The sequence below is a fragment of the Ursus maritimus genome, unplaced genomic scaffold (genome assembly GCF_017311325.1).
Source record: "Ursus maritimus isolate PB19 unplaced genomic scaffold, ASM1731132v1 scaffold_29, whole genome shotgun sequence".
In the NCBI taxonomy this organism is placed as follows: domain Eukaryota; kingdom Metazoa; phylum Chordata; class Mammalia; order Carnivora; family Ursidae; genus Ursus; species Ursus maritimus.
Window position 1 is genome coordinate 26,970,015 of NW_024425452.1, and position 12,140 is coordinate 26,982,154.

Consider the following 12,140-nt stretch of genomic DNA (forward strand, 5'->3'; position numbering starts at 1 on the left):
GGCAACGGCTGCCTGACCACCAGTTCAGGAAGAACCTGTTGATGGGGCATCACTGGCGACCTACAGTATCTGCAGGAAGCCCACAGCGGCTGGACATGGTGGGTCCAACCAGACTTCCATAGTAACAGCACCAAGTGAGTCAGCCCCTCATTACTTAATTGCAGTATCTTTGGTTTTGCTTTCTAACTGAATAGACTGACTTGTCACCTCTGCAATCTTACTATTGTCTTTTATTGTAAAATAAGAATTCAAAAAAAACTGAAGTGCCAGTCTCAAAAGAGTCAGAAGAATATATTACATAACTACCACCTCCGGGTCACAGATTTCCAAAGAACATGGTTTTCTCTTTGACCTCTCTCTCATCTAAACTCCAAAGTAGGCAAATAAAGTTCACTGGCATATCATCCACCATTTGATGTTATCTGGGCAGATCTTTGCTTCAACTGAATTACCCTCCTCTTCTGCCTGGTGTCTTAGAGGTATTAAGGTTAGCAAAGTTAACAAATCAGGGGCACCTGGGTGGCTCAGGCTGTTAAATATCTGCCTTGGGCTCATGTCCTGTTCCCAGGGTCCTGGGATCTAGCCCCATGTTAAGCTTCCTGCTCAGCAGGGAACTTGCTTCTCCCTCTCCCCTGCCCCACCCCCAGCTCATGTTCTTTCTCTCAATCTCTCTCTCCATGCCTCAAATAAATGAATAAAATCTTTTTAAAAAGTTAACACATCAGTGTGTTAGTGATAGCTATTACAGTGTTAGCCCTTGCAGATCCTGCTGCCAATCAGCTTGAACTTGATCACTTAGAATACACACTGCTCCGGGCTATCGTCCGAACCCTAAGACACGGAAAAGGCAATGGTGCCTTGGTTCTGAATGACACTAAAATCTCTTACTAAAGTATTCATCGTTACCTATGCAAAGCCAAATGTTTCTGTAACGTTGACTAGAATATGGAAGTTATGTTCGCTGTGCTTCTCATTACTTTTCCCAGAAAAGATTAGGTTTCCTGCACAGATTCCATCATAAGTCAAGAGAAACCTAAAAGCTGCCACAAATGAGCAAAATTCCTACTGAGTACAAGTTGTCTATCGCATTCTCAAGGTGTAAAAGTGGAATTTGGTTCTACACGTGATATAAAAGATGTCCTGACTTCATAGAAAACGCCATGGAAATGAAGACTACTCTCAGAGTTCCATATAAGCTGCCTCATAGAAAGAACTTAATCTCAGGATTTAAAAGAATTTGTTAGGATTCTTGAATCTCTTTCCAATCAGCTAACACTCCTTTTATGAGCTTCTTTTCTGAATAGGATAAAATTTTTAAAAATTCCCGAAATGAAAATTTCAAGGACCTGCCGAAAGTCCCACCATTTTGTTTCATAGACCTTGAGACTGATCTGGTATCGCGTGGTCCACCAGCCTTCCACAAGATCTGTGAGTTCCGCATCTCCAGCCACGCAAGCTGAATTGTGGAGGGCTCCTAATTAATAGGCAACACTGTGATATTCTATCCGACATCATCAGAGCCCGCCCAAGAAAACTTACTCTATCTCCTGGAGGTCCCATTGGTCCTGGTGGGCCAGGTAATCCTGGGGTTCCCTACACAAAAGGAAACAAACAAGTGAAATGCTGTAATATAATTCCTATATGGGAAAAGACACTTTTTATTCTTCAAAATGCTTGAAAAAAATTTCAGGGTGGGGAGGTGCCTGGGTTGCCCAGTCGGTTAAGCATCTGCTTTCAGCTCAGGTCATGATCTCAGGATCCTGGGATCGAGAGCCCTCCATTGGGCTCCCTGCTCAGCAGGAAGTCTGCTGCTCCCTCTCCCTCTGCCCCTCCTCCCCCACTCATGCACGAGCTCACTCTCTTTCTCTCTCTCTAATACATAAATAAAATCTTTAAAAAAAAATTTCAGGGGACTATGAAAAGCAGTAGAAAACCAGAACTAAGCACAGTGCCAGCCATAGAGTAGACAATTGTCAAGAAGCCAACACCTGAATTGAACAGCACGAACTTGACAACTAAGGCCAAGGGATGACATGGAAATAATAGGAAGCCCATAGCTTGGCTTCTGCTCTGCTGCTTCACCTGGGTTCACCTTTTGGGGCACTATAAGGGCAACTTTTCAAGTGGCACTTGACAAGTGAAAGAAAAGGCAACTTGAAGAACAACTCACTGTTCGGCCGGGAAGTCCTGGCTCTCCAGCATCACCTTTCATCCCCTGGCGCCCCTAGAGCAGCAATGGGAAAACAGTCCTCAGGCATTTTACAGTGATTTCATGAAAGAGGAAGACATGAGTCACTTCTGAAATCTGCATCACTTCATAAATCCAATATAAACACCTTTGGGAAGGTAGGTGAATGCGTCATTTTGGGGACTGATGCTCACTTTTTAAATTACAAGTGCTGTGTTCTGATTTCCACCTATAATATTAGAGGGTAATTTTATATAATTATGGGATGATATACCTACTTTAAAAGAACATGGTTTAACTTAAGGGATTTTCATAGAAATAAAATTTGAAGAGAAAAAACTTTTTTATTTATTTAATTAAGTGCTAACTTTAATAGAAAGTCAATCAATGAAAATTGTGGTACAACATAATTTTGGTCTTTATAACTACATGCTAGAAGACATTTGTTACAGAGGCCAAGTTGAATTAATTAAAACTGATCGATTTAATAATAGTAGTAAGACAGGTAAAAGCCCCAAAACTCCCTTTTGGACATAAGAAGCTAAACACAGACACAGTCAACACTTCTGAGCAAGGAAGCCCTATCCCTCCACGGGTCTCACTTCTAGCTATATCTGATGTCGATTATTTTTCCTCTAAGTGCCAAAAAAAATTTATCTGTCCTCTATGAAGGCATCTTCACAGGGAGTTTAGACTTGATTTTAAAACTATACAGTTATCATGTTCTTACTTGTCTACTGTACTTTTTTATTTTAAGGTATAGAAAAAATGGTAGTAGTTAAATAAAATATGAGTCTTAAAGGGTAAAAACCTTTTATAACTTCAGATTCACATTTGGAACAAAAGGTCAACATTCTACTTAAAAGTTTTTTTAAGGAAGTAATGACCTAGATAAACAATGCAAGCTTGCCTTGAGGTCATCAACATTAGCCACAGGCTGCCAAGGCTGAAAGCAATTTCAAGCTTTCAGAATGTTGAAGGATCAATGCATCACCTATTACTTTTTAAAGGTCAAATTAGTGGCAATAATTTTATCTACATGTTTATACATTGTTACATACACTATTTACATATCTGAAATTATCTCAATGACTAACCTTGTTGAGTTCTCAGAAAACATTTGAGTTTGGCAAAATACAGTAAAAAAATATTCCACTTAAACTTAATGTTAATCCACCATCCTCACTGAAATACAGGAAGTCTTTGTGCTTACTTGTTCTCCCGGAATAGAGAGTCCATTGGGTCCCTGGGGACCTGGAGGACCCTGGGGGCCTGGAGGACCTGTGTCTCCACGAGGGCCAGGGGGCCCCTAAAACACACAAGAGAGAAACAACCACAAAGTCATGTAATAACCTTCCAGGGCTAACATCCAACCAGGAGCCTATTATCGTAACTCTAAGACATCAATCACATAATGTTTGCAAACATTTTAGAGATCTACACACCTATATGGCATTTATTAATACCATTCTTTTCTTCCCTTTATTACTCATTAAAGATCAATTGAAAAGAGCAATACCACTTTTCATCACAAGTACACTTAAATTTCCAGAAGTCGCATTAAAAGTAGATTTTTTAAAGAAGCAGAACACACTGAATAGGATATATTCATACATTTATATTCATGAATTCAGAGGAGATCAAAGCTTGAATTTCATGGATTTGATTTAGTTTTAGCTAGTCCTGATTTCTTTTAGACTTGGGCTTACTTCTGGGACTAATATATACATAAATCAAGCAAGGAAAAACAGATATCCACCAAGAAGATGCGCTATGCTGGAGCTTCTTTGCAACATGTCCAGGCAGAAAAGGTGCAAACTTGGAGTCAGGACCTTGGGTTAGTATCCCAGCCTCACCCTTTCTCCACTGGGTTAGATTATCGTTACTACTATTATGACAAAAAGTACACATTATCTTCATAATAGATTGCCCTAATAAGCTTGAGTTGGACCTGGTGGAAAGGGGTCAGTGACCCCCAGTGAACACATACACGGTCACTCAGCTCTTTCTCTGAGACAGGGGAAGTAAAGAGCAGCACAACTGCTCCTGACCCTCTCCAGTGTTCCAGCGGGACTCTGCTCCCTATGTGTCTTCGGACTGATGATTGGGTTACCGGCTCTGTTTCTCCATGTTGCAGCAGAACGCTTAGGTTCTGGGGCGGACTTCCTAGGTGTAATTCCTACAGCAGTGAGATGCCTTGGACAATTCTTTCTCTGGCTAGTCTAATCCATCGTCTTGACAACTAGAGACAAGACATAAGTCTTTATATTGCCTAAAGCGCACTAAACTTGAACTTGCTCAAGGTCACATATCACCTTAATGGAAATTTGAACAATCAGACTTCAACATATACGAGAAAATCTAAATGCACTCTAAAATATACTTACAACTGCCCCACTGATTCCTCTTTCACCTCTGGGACCTTTAGCGCCAGGTCCTCCCTAAAATACACAGTAAGAACACGTTTTAGGGTAAAAATAAGGAAAGTAGGGAGAAGTTGATGTATAGTAATTACTTCAAGAAGCAGGGTATTCTATAGGCAATCAATACTTCTATAGCTACCTTCAAAATATTGAGGTGAATATTACATGTCACGTAAATATGTAGGGAAAGAGAATTTCAAAACCCTGCACATTTTAAGCGTCTCACGTTTTACATTCTGCACTTTTCTTAATCATTAGCAAGTTTTGAAATTTATTTGAAAACTTGAAGTTTAATGGAAAAAACAAGCATTGCTTAAATGCTTGTAAGGAGAAAGTAAGGAGAAAATTCTGTTTTGGAATTACATGAATGCATTCTTCAGAGAAAATAATATGCAAAAATGAGAGTATCTTGAATGTCTCAAGAACATGTACTTTAGTAACAGAAATTCAGAGTTCACTGAACAAAGAGGAAATAAATATGGCAGTGACATCCAATAATGTTATTGAGAACAAAAAATCCCCACTTTTCAAAAACATCTAAGTCACAAGAAGGATATAATTTTATGATTACAAATATAAATCAGGTAAGTCACTGTTAATAAAAAATAAATAAATAAGTGGTAGTAATTCCAGTGACATTTGATTCTATATGTGAGGAGCTGGTTTGTAATTAACCTAAAATCAATTTACATTATTTGCTATGACCCAAATATGATAAAATTTGGTGTTCTGAGACTCTCTGAGCTTTTCCTACATTAATTAACCATTTTCTTTAAAGAGGCCAATAGGTCTTAGAGGTATCCTTTCCATTCCAGAAAACCACACCAGATTAGATGCCGGATTGACAAACTCAAGGGGTTCCACACTGATCGGTGAAATCTCTCACTGCAATTTTCAGTGTTGTGCTTTGCACCTTCTTGGTTTTTCCTCCCCCATGAATACACCTGGTCATAGACTTCAAGTTATTCCAAACCCCTATATTTTCACCCAGAGTTTATAATATCATCACATACGTAAATTTCCCTACTAGAATGTTATTCTCATAATATGTGTGCTACATAAAATATACATATCCTAGGTTCTAAACAAGTTGTTCTGGATCAGCTCTCAACCATGGCTCCACAACATACATACAAGCAGCTTTTAGGAGACAGAAGAAATTTTCAAAATCCTGTGATTATAGATGGAAAACCAGATTTACATCTTAAAGAGAAAAGCTCTTGAATACTAGCCAATATCATTCATTCCTGCATGACTGGAGAAATGTGTGCAAATGTGTTCAAATTTTCTTCTTGATTTATTCCATTTCAGATCTCAAAACATATCATAAAGAATGGTCTGCAATTTAGCTTGCTCTGTCCTGGGAAATACAGATGGCTGGAAGCATTTTATCCACTATCTATTGGCAATAAAATGGTCACGCTGAAGAGTTAGAGGAAAAGCTAGGACTGGTGCAGTTCCCTTACCGCAGGCCCGGGTGGACCTGGAGGCCCAACGCTGTCCTGTGTACACGTGCAAGCATTTGGAAGAGCAGGGCATTTTGCTTCATCTCTCTGAAATTTTGAAAAGAATATTTACCTATGAATTGAGAGCAAAGTGATTTCCAATCCTCCCTCCCTATATCTTCTATACACAAGGAAATCTGTTTCTCAATGTGAAGAAATAATTTGTATTTAGCATGACAAACAGTATTATGTTGAATCTTGCTTTGGTCCTTTACGTCCTTATTTTATGTTTTACTTTAGGAAACCTTACATAACAAAGAAATGTTTACAAAACCATCCAGGGACCACTGGTAATTTAATACAATTTTCTCTAATCCAGTGTTAGAGAAATGCTGAGTAGCTCAGATATCAATACCATTTCATTCGGGGCAAAATCTAAAATCCTTTCCATGGCCTACAAGTCCTTACACATTCTGCAAACCAGCACCACCCTGCCCATCTCACTGCCTACCACTGCCCCTCCATTCACGTAGCTCCAGCCCCACTGATCTACTTCATATTTCTCAGATATTTAGGGCACTTTGTGGCCTTTGCATGTACAGTCTCCTCTGATGGGAATGCTGTTTCTCCCTTATCCACAATGTCCGCTTCCTCGCTTCCTCACATCTCTGCTTAAACCTCACCTTATCACTGGGGACTGATGGTACTTACCTGGCTCTCTGTCCCCTCACCCTGATTTGCTTTGTATCATAGGACTTTCTACTTTGTAATGTAGTGTGTATCTACTTGTTAATTTTTTCTCTCCCCCTTCCTTCCATTAGAATATTCACTTTTCACTGCCGTAACCCAAGCACATAGAATTCTGCCTGGCTTACAATAAATAGGTGCTCAATAAGTATTTGTTGAACAAATAACACACGTTCATCCTGTGGATGTATGCAGTTCATTGCTTGCCAAAAGTGTCCAATCCATCATTACTTTCCACTTTGTAACTGTTACCACTTACACAGACACAATGAGGGAAAACCATCATCTCACAAAGTAATATAGTTACGTTCACCCTAAGCCTTAGATATCCATACAGATGATGGTTTATTCTGTAAAATGCTGGTATTTTACAAACAATAGGAGGGCCTTGTAATAAGTAGATTTATCAAACACACTGACTCAGCAGGACTTTTCTAACCACACATAACCACTATGGCTGTTAGGGAGAACTTCCAGATGTGGTCTTGTGTATTCCCGGCTTTTGAAGGAGGGGTCATTGGCCTGGGCTGTGGTCGCGGATCAGCATGCACACAGTGCCTGTCCCTTAGCTCCATCCTGGAGGTTCAGCTGCTGAGTGCTGCTTCCTCTCCCGGACCATCTGCATCCACATCCCTTACTCCGGGAGGACTAGTAAGACCACAACATGATTCCATTCCGTTTTACTTACCCTAGAGGGAATATCACAGCATCTGTCTCTACTGGTCCACACCGGACTGCAGACAATATCAAAATTCTGGATTTGGAACTGCAAACAACCAACAGCAACATCAGCTAAAGATGCATGAAAAACATTTTATATTAATGTTTCTACATTTTAACCTTTGCCAATTTCTCACAAAGACTCTCTCAAGGGTGCAAACCCTTGAGAGCAACATGATCCTTACTTCATAAGGAAAGAACATAAAAACCTATGCCTAAGAGAAAGAGATGTTAAGGCAAAATGCATATGTGAAATTCCCAGTTCTGATTCACTTCCTTGGCTTATTTTTTAAAATAAAATGCTCGATTGAGTTTTGTCTTTTTAAAGAGAATATTAATTTCTTTATTTAAGAATTAAGACTTTATTTAATTAAGAATTTGAAGACTATACACATTTAAATCAACTTTTAAGAGTCCACCCTTGTAGAAAAATAACAATAAAAAAATTCCTCATTTATTCTAAAACTGATGCTTTTCTTTTCAGAAATTCTTACCTGGGGGCTGACTAATAACTTTTATGATTATCCTCAGCTCAACTATTTCAATATAGTATATACTTTCTATCTTTCTACATTTTAAAAATAAAGCTCTTTTGGTAAAAAGGAAAAGATTGCTTGGATACAGCCATCCTTTTATAAACCTGTTACAATTATTCTAGGTAAAGAACAAATCTAATATTCAATAAAAAGTCTATGTATAAGCTTGTTGAATCACTGTTGTACGCCTAAAAGTAAAATAACATTATGTGTCACGTATACTTCAATAAAGAAAAATAAAAAGGTACATGCTAAGTGCTTGATAAATCTTAGTAATCATAATTAGCATTGCTATTAATTTAGGGGATTAAACATATTAACTATTCTATTAAACTCTAAAAAATTTTAAAATTTAATTAAATCAAAAGTCCAGATGTTAATCACAATATATTAAGTTTGCACTAATTATTTCTACATTGTGGAATAAAAACTTCACTTGTGAATCTAGGAAAAGGAAATCCTGTCCATGGAAGAAAACTAAATTAAATAAATGCAATTAAAAAAAATATAGAAGCCAAAGATGTTAACCTCACTTTTAGCAACAACATTATTCTTGACTAACATTTAATATGAACTTAATTAGCCTGAGACAGTGAAAACTCTAAATTTAAAATTTTATTACTAGATAGCACTGTAAATATGGTTGGCATGCTCATGCCTGAAACTTGAGCCAGTGCACACTGTGAGTAATGCGGTCGGTCAGCTGGCCGCCCCATGACACCAATCTTCCTTCTGAGACAGACCAATGATGACTCCTCTGTGAGACAGTGTAGGCTCTATGACAGTGACAGCCTGTGTCTGTGTCATTAAGCTACAAATGTTTAATGTCTTGATTGTAAAAATTTGTACTAACAATCACTATCTTTGAAGAACAAAAAATGAGTATTTTAGATTTAACTAATTATCCTGGCAACTATTGTTTTTTACTCTCCAACTTGATCCTATTTCAAGATGACTACATGATGTTCTCTGGTGCTCTGACATCTTATTTTGTTTCTAGTGGTCAAGCACATTATTATGTTCTGTCAGTAGCATTTCCTCAATGTAACTTTTTCAATGTTTCAATCTAAGAAATTTGACAATTTAAAATTCACTGAGGGGGCACCTGGGTGGCTCAGTCGGTTAAGCATCTGCCTTCGGCTCAGGTCATGATCCCAGGGTCCTGGGATTGAGCCCCATGTCGGGCTCCCTGCTCAGAGGGCAGTCTGCTTCTCCCTCTCCCTCTGCCCTTCTCTCAAATAAATCATCACTTGTGCTCTCTCTCAAATAAATAAATAAAATCTTTAAAAGAAAATAAAACTCACTGAGACAGGCAAAAAACAAAAAACAACTCACTGATTATTTTTAAAATGCTATTTCAATCTTAACACCAGGTACCAAGAAAGAGTGCTACTTACTGTGGCTGATTTCCTCTCCCCTTTAAGAAGTTTTCCAAGAATTTCATAACCATCGGTTGTGATATTTCCAGCTTCCTTGATGTCTTTTTCTATGATTTCATAGCAGTCGATATAAACCTTAACACTTTTTGAGGTCACTACGATATGAACCTAAAAAGATCATTTGTTTCCATTATAAAATTTCTATCCCAAAAAACTTGGCTAACTTCGGCATTTTTCAGATCACAGGTTAAAAAACATGTTAAGTTACTCTTAACCCAATCAAGTCTTGGACTAAAAGTCCAAGAACCAGATTGCAATGTCAATATCATTTGTTAACAACATCAAACTGAATGAGCCTCATCCACATACACAGCATAATTTCCTATTTTCCCATATGTACCCTTACTGAGATGACCAGGGTGAGCAGTAGATGAAATGATTCCATTAACTATAAAAAACTATTCAGACACAAGTTAAGAAATTATTAATATATTATTATATTCAGTAGAAAGGAGCCTCAAATGTCTTCCACTGATTTTGCTAAATTCAATTTTTAATGTTACTCCCTAATCTTAGTCAAAAAGAACTTGCACACCATATAGATACCTAACATAGTAAAGAATTAGCACATATCTTCTACAGAGATTCAATTCTGGAAATCAATAGATACAAGATTCAATTTCCTTATAAGGAAAGAATCTTATGTTGATTTATTTCTTATCTGAGATTGAGGACACGCAGAATTTGAAATCTATTAGTGCGTATAATTAACAAAACATTTGTATTTCAACAATGTAAAAAATGGTTGCAGGTAATCTTTGTGTTTATAGTTATGCTCATAGTTTCCACTTATCACAGCACAAATACTCAAGTAAGTACTTGATGATTACTTTGAAAAGTTTGGCTCCAACTTAAAAGGAACAGAAATTCTCTTAAATGCTTTTAGTCAATAAGCATTAGGATAATCCCCGGAAATGTCTTTAAACAGTGAATATTTTTCCCATATAGAATCACCAGCAAAACACTAATTTAGTGCATCTATAAGCTGTAAGTGTGAATTACATATTGATTGCTTTTATATAAAAGTGATACATAGCTAACTAAAAATAAATTTTAAATGTTCCTAAAACAATCATCTAACATCGAATTCAAGAAGAACATCATATGTGCATTCCCAAGGTATTTACTACCTAATAAGAACTAAAACTTAGTGCTCCTGGGTGGTTCAGTCAGTTAAGTATCCAACTCTTGATCTCAGCTCAGGTCTTGAGCTCAGTGTCTTCAGTTCAAGCCTTGCATTGGGTTCCACACCCGCTTTAAAAAAATTTTATTTGTTGGCTCTTGTATGAACAATCTCAGGGCCAAAAATTCACAAAGCATTTGAGAAATCATAGTACCCCCAAAAATTATTTCTAAATCAAAGTTTTTAATTTGTAACAAAATTATTCCAATTGTCAGTCAATACCAACCATTAAGAAATTCATGTTAAAAACATATTTTGCTACAATCTCTTCAATATGTCTCATTACATTTTAAACACATGCATAATAACATTTCAGAGTGGGCTCTGCATCTGTAGACCACTGTCCCAAGTATTCAGGGACTATTTCCCAGCTGTGAAACATTTTTGGTCACAGAAAAATAGAAGCTAAATTGTGGAAGGAGCCGAGATGCCCTTCAACAGATGACTGGATTAAGAAGATGTGGTCCATATATACAATGGAATATTACTCAACCATCAGAACGATTACACAACATTTGCAGCAACGTGGACAGGACTGGAGGAGATTATGCTAAGTGAAATAAGTCAAACAATAGGAACACTCTTATCAACTCATCTCCCTTCCCAAGGTCTGCCATTCCCTAAATCTTTATTTTTCATCTATTCCATTTTTTCTTTTTATTACAAACTTCTCACTTGGAACAGAGACACAAAAACTTGTCAAGAGAATCCTTAAGAAGCCATAGCTGTCTGCCATTCCTTATTTAAGCTCTTTTAGCCTATCCACCCTCTCTCCCAAGAGCCCCCTGCACGTCATTTTCATTACTTGCCTGCTATCAGAGTACCACCCATTCTCATCCAAAAGACTGAAGAACTTCAGTTCCCAAATTGGACGGAAATGGAAAGAAAAGTGAATCTTTGGATCAGTTAAGAATGTAAATAGACAACAGTGACTGAACTCGGCATTTGAATTGATGAGATAAGTGAGAATAGGTTAAAAGAATGGGGTGGAGGAATGGAGGAGGAAAAAGAGCATAGTGAAAAAGTAGAGGAAAAACTAAAAAAAGAAAAGTCTGATGAAAAAAGAAGGTAGAGATTTGAGTAGACAAGAGAACTTGTCAGAAGGAAAAAGAAGAGGCATTACATAAACCTAAGAACACAAATACCTTTCTATAAAGGCAAGCGAAGAAGGAAATGTCAAAAAAAAAATTATCTTGATTTGTAATTAGACTGTCACTATAGACCTCTGCAAAATACTGCCTTTTTTTTCCCTTACGTAAAATGGAGTACTTGATGAAAGTTGGAAATGTAAAAATAATAGTTTTTAAGTGGTTATCAGTTGGTTCATAGAAGACTAAATTTCTAATAATTTCAGTGGTATGGAAGGAAAAATAAAATAGTTCTTTTTAGCAAGTACTCAAATGTAAGTTTAATAGGTGTATCAATGAGCCAAAAAAGTTCATAAGAACTTAGCCAAATT

At 37.3% G+C, this 12,140-nt stretch overlaps 1 protein-coding gene across 2 annotated transcripts in view; it reads right to left on the reverse strand.

Annotated features, from left to right (window-relative positions):
* Positions 1 to 12,140, reverse strand: part of COL12A1 (collagen type XII alpha 1 chain) — a 111,531-nt gene that overhangs the window by 13,989 nt on the left and 85,402 nt on the right. For both annotated transcript variants that reach the window (XM_040643676.1, XM_040643675.1), the window contains 7 exons: positions 9,457 to 9,606; positions 7,492 to 7,569; positions 6,078 to 6,164; positions 4,576 to 4,629; positions 3,402 to 3,497; positions 2,171 to 2,224; positions 1,540 to 1,593 (listed from right to left, as the gene is read on the reverse strand). In XM_040643676.1, coding sequence (XP_040499610.1) covers positions 1,540 to 1,593; positions 2,171 to 2,224; positions 3,402 to 3,497; positions 4,576 to 4,629; positions 6,078 to 6,164; positions 7,492 to 7,569; positions 9,457 to 9,606 — 573 coding nt within the window. The remainder of the gene's footprint in view (positions 1 to 1,539; positions 1,594 to 2,170; positions 2,225 to 3,401; positions 3,498 to 4,575; positions 4,630 to 6,077; positions 6,165 to 7,491; positions 7,570 to 9,456; positions 9,607 to 12,140) is intronic.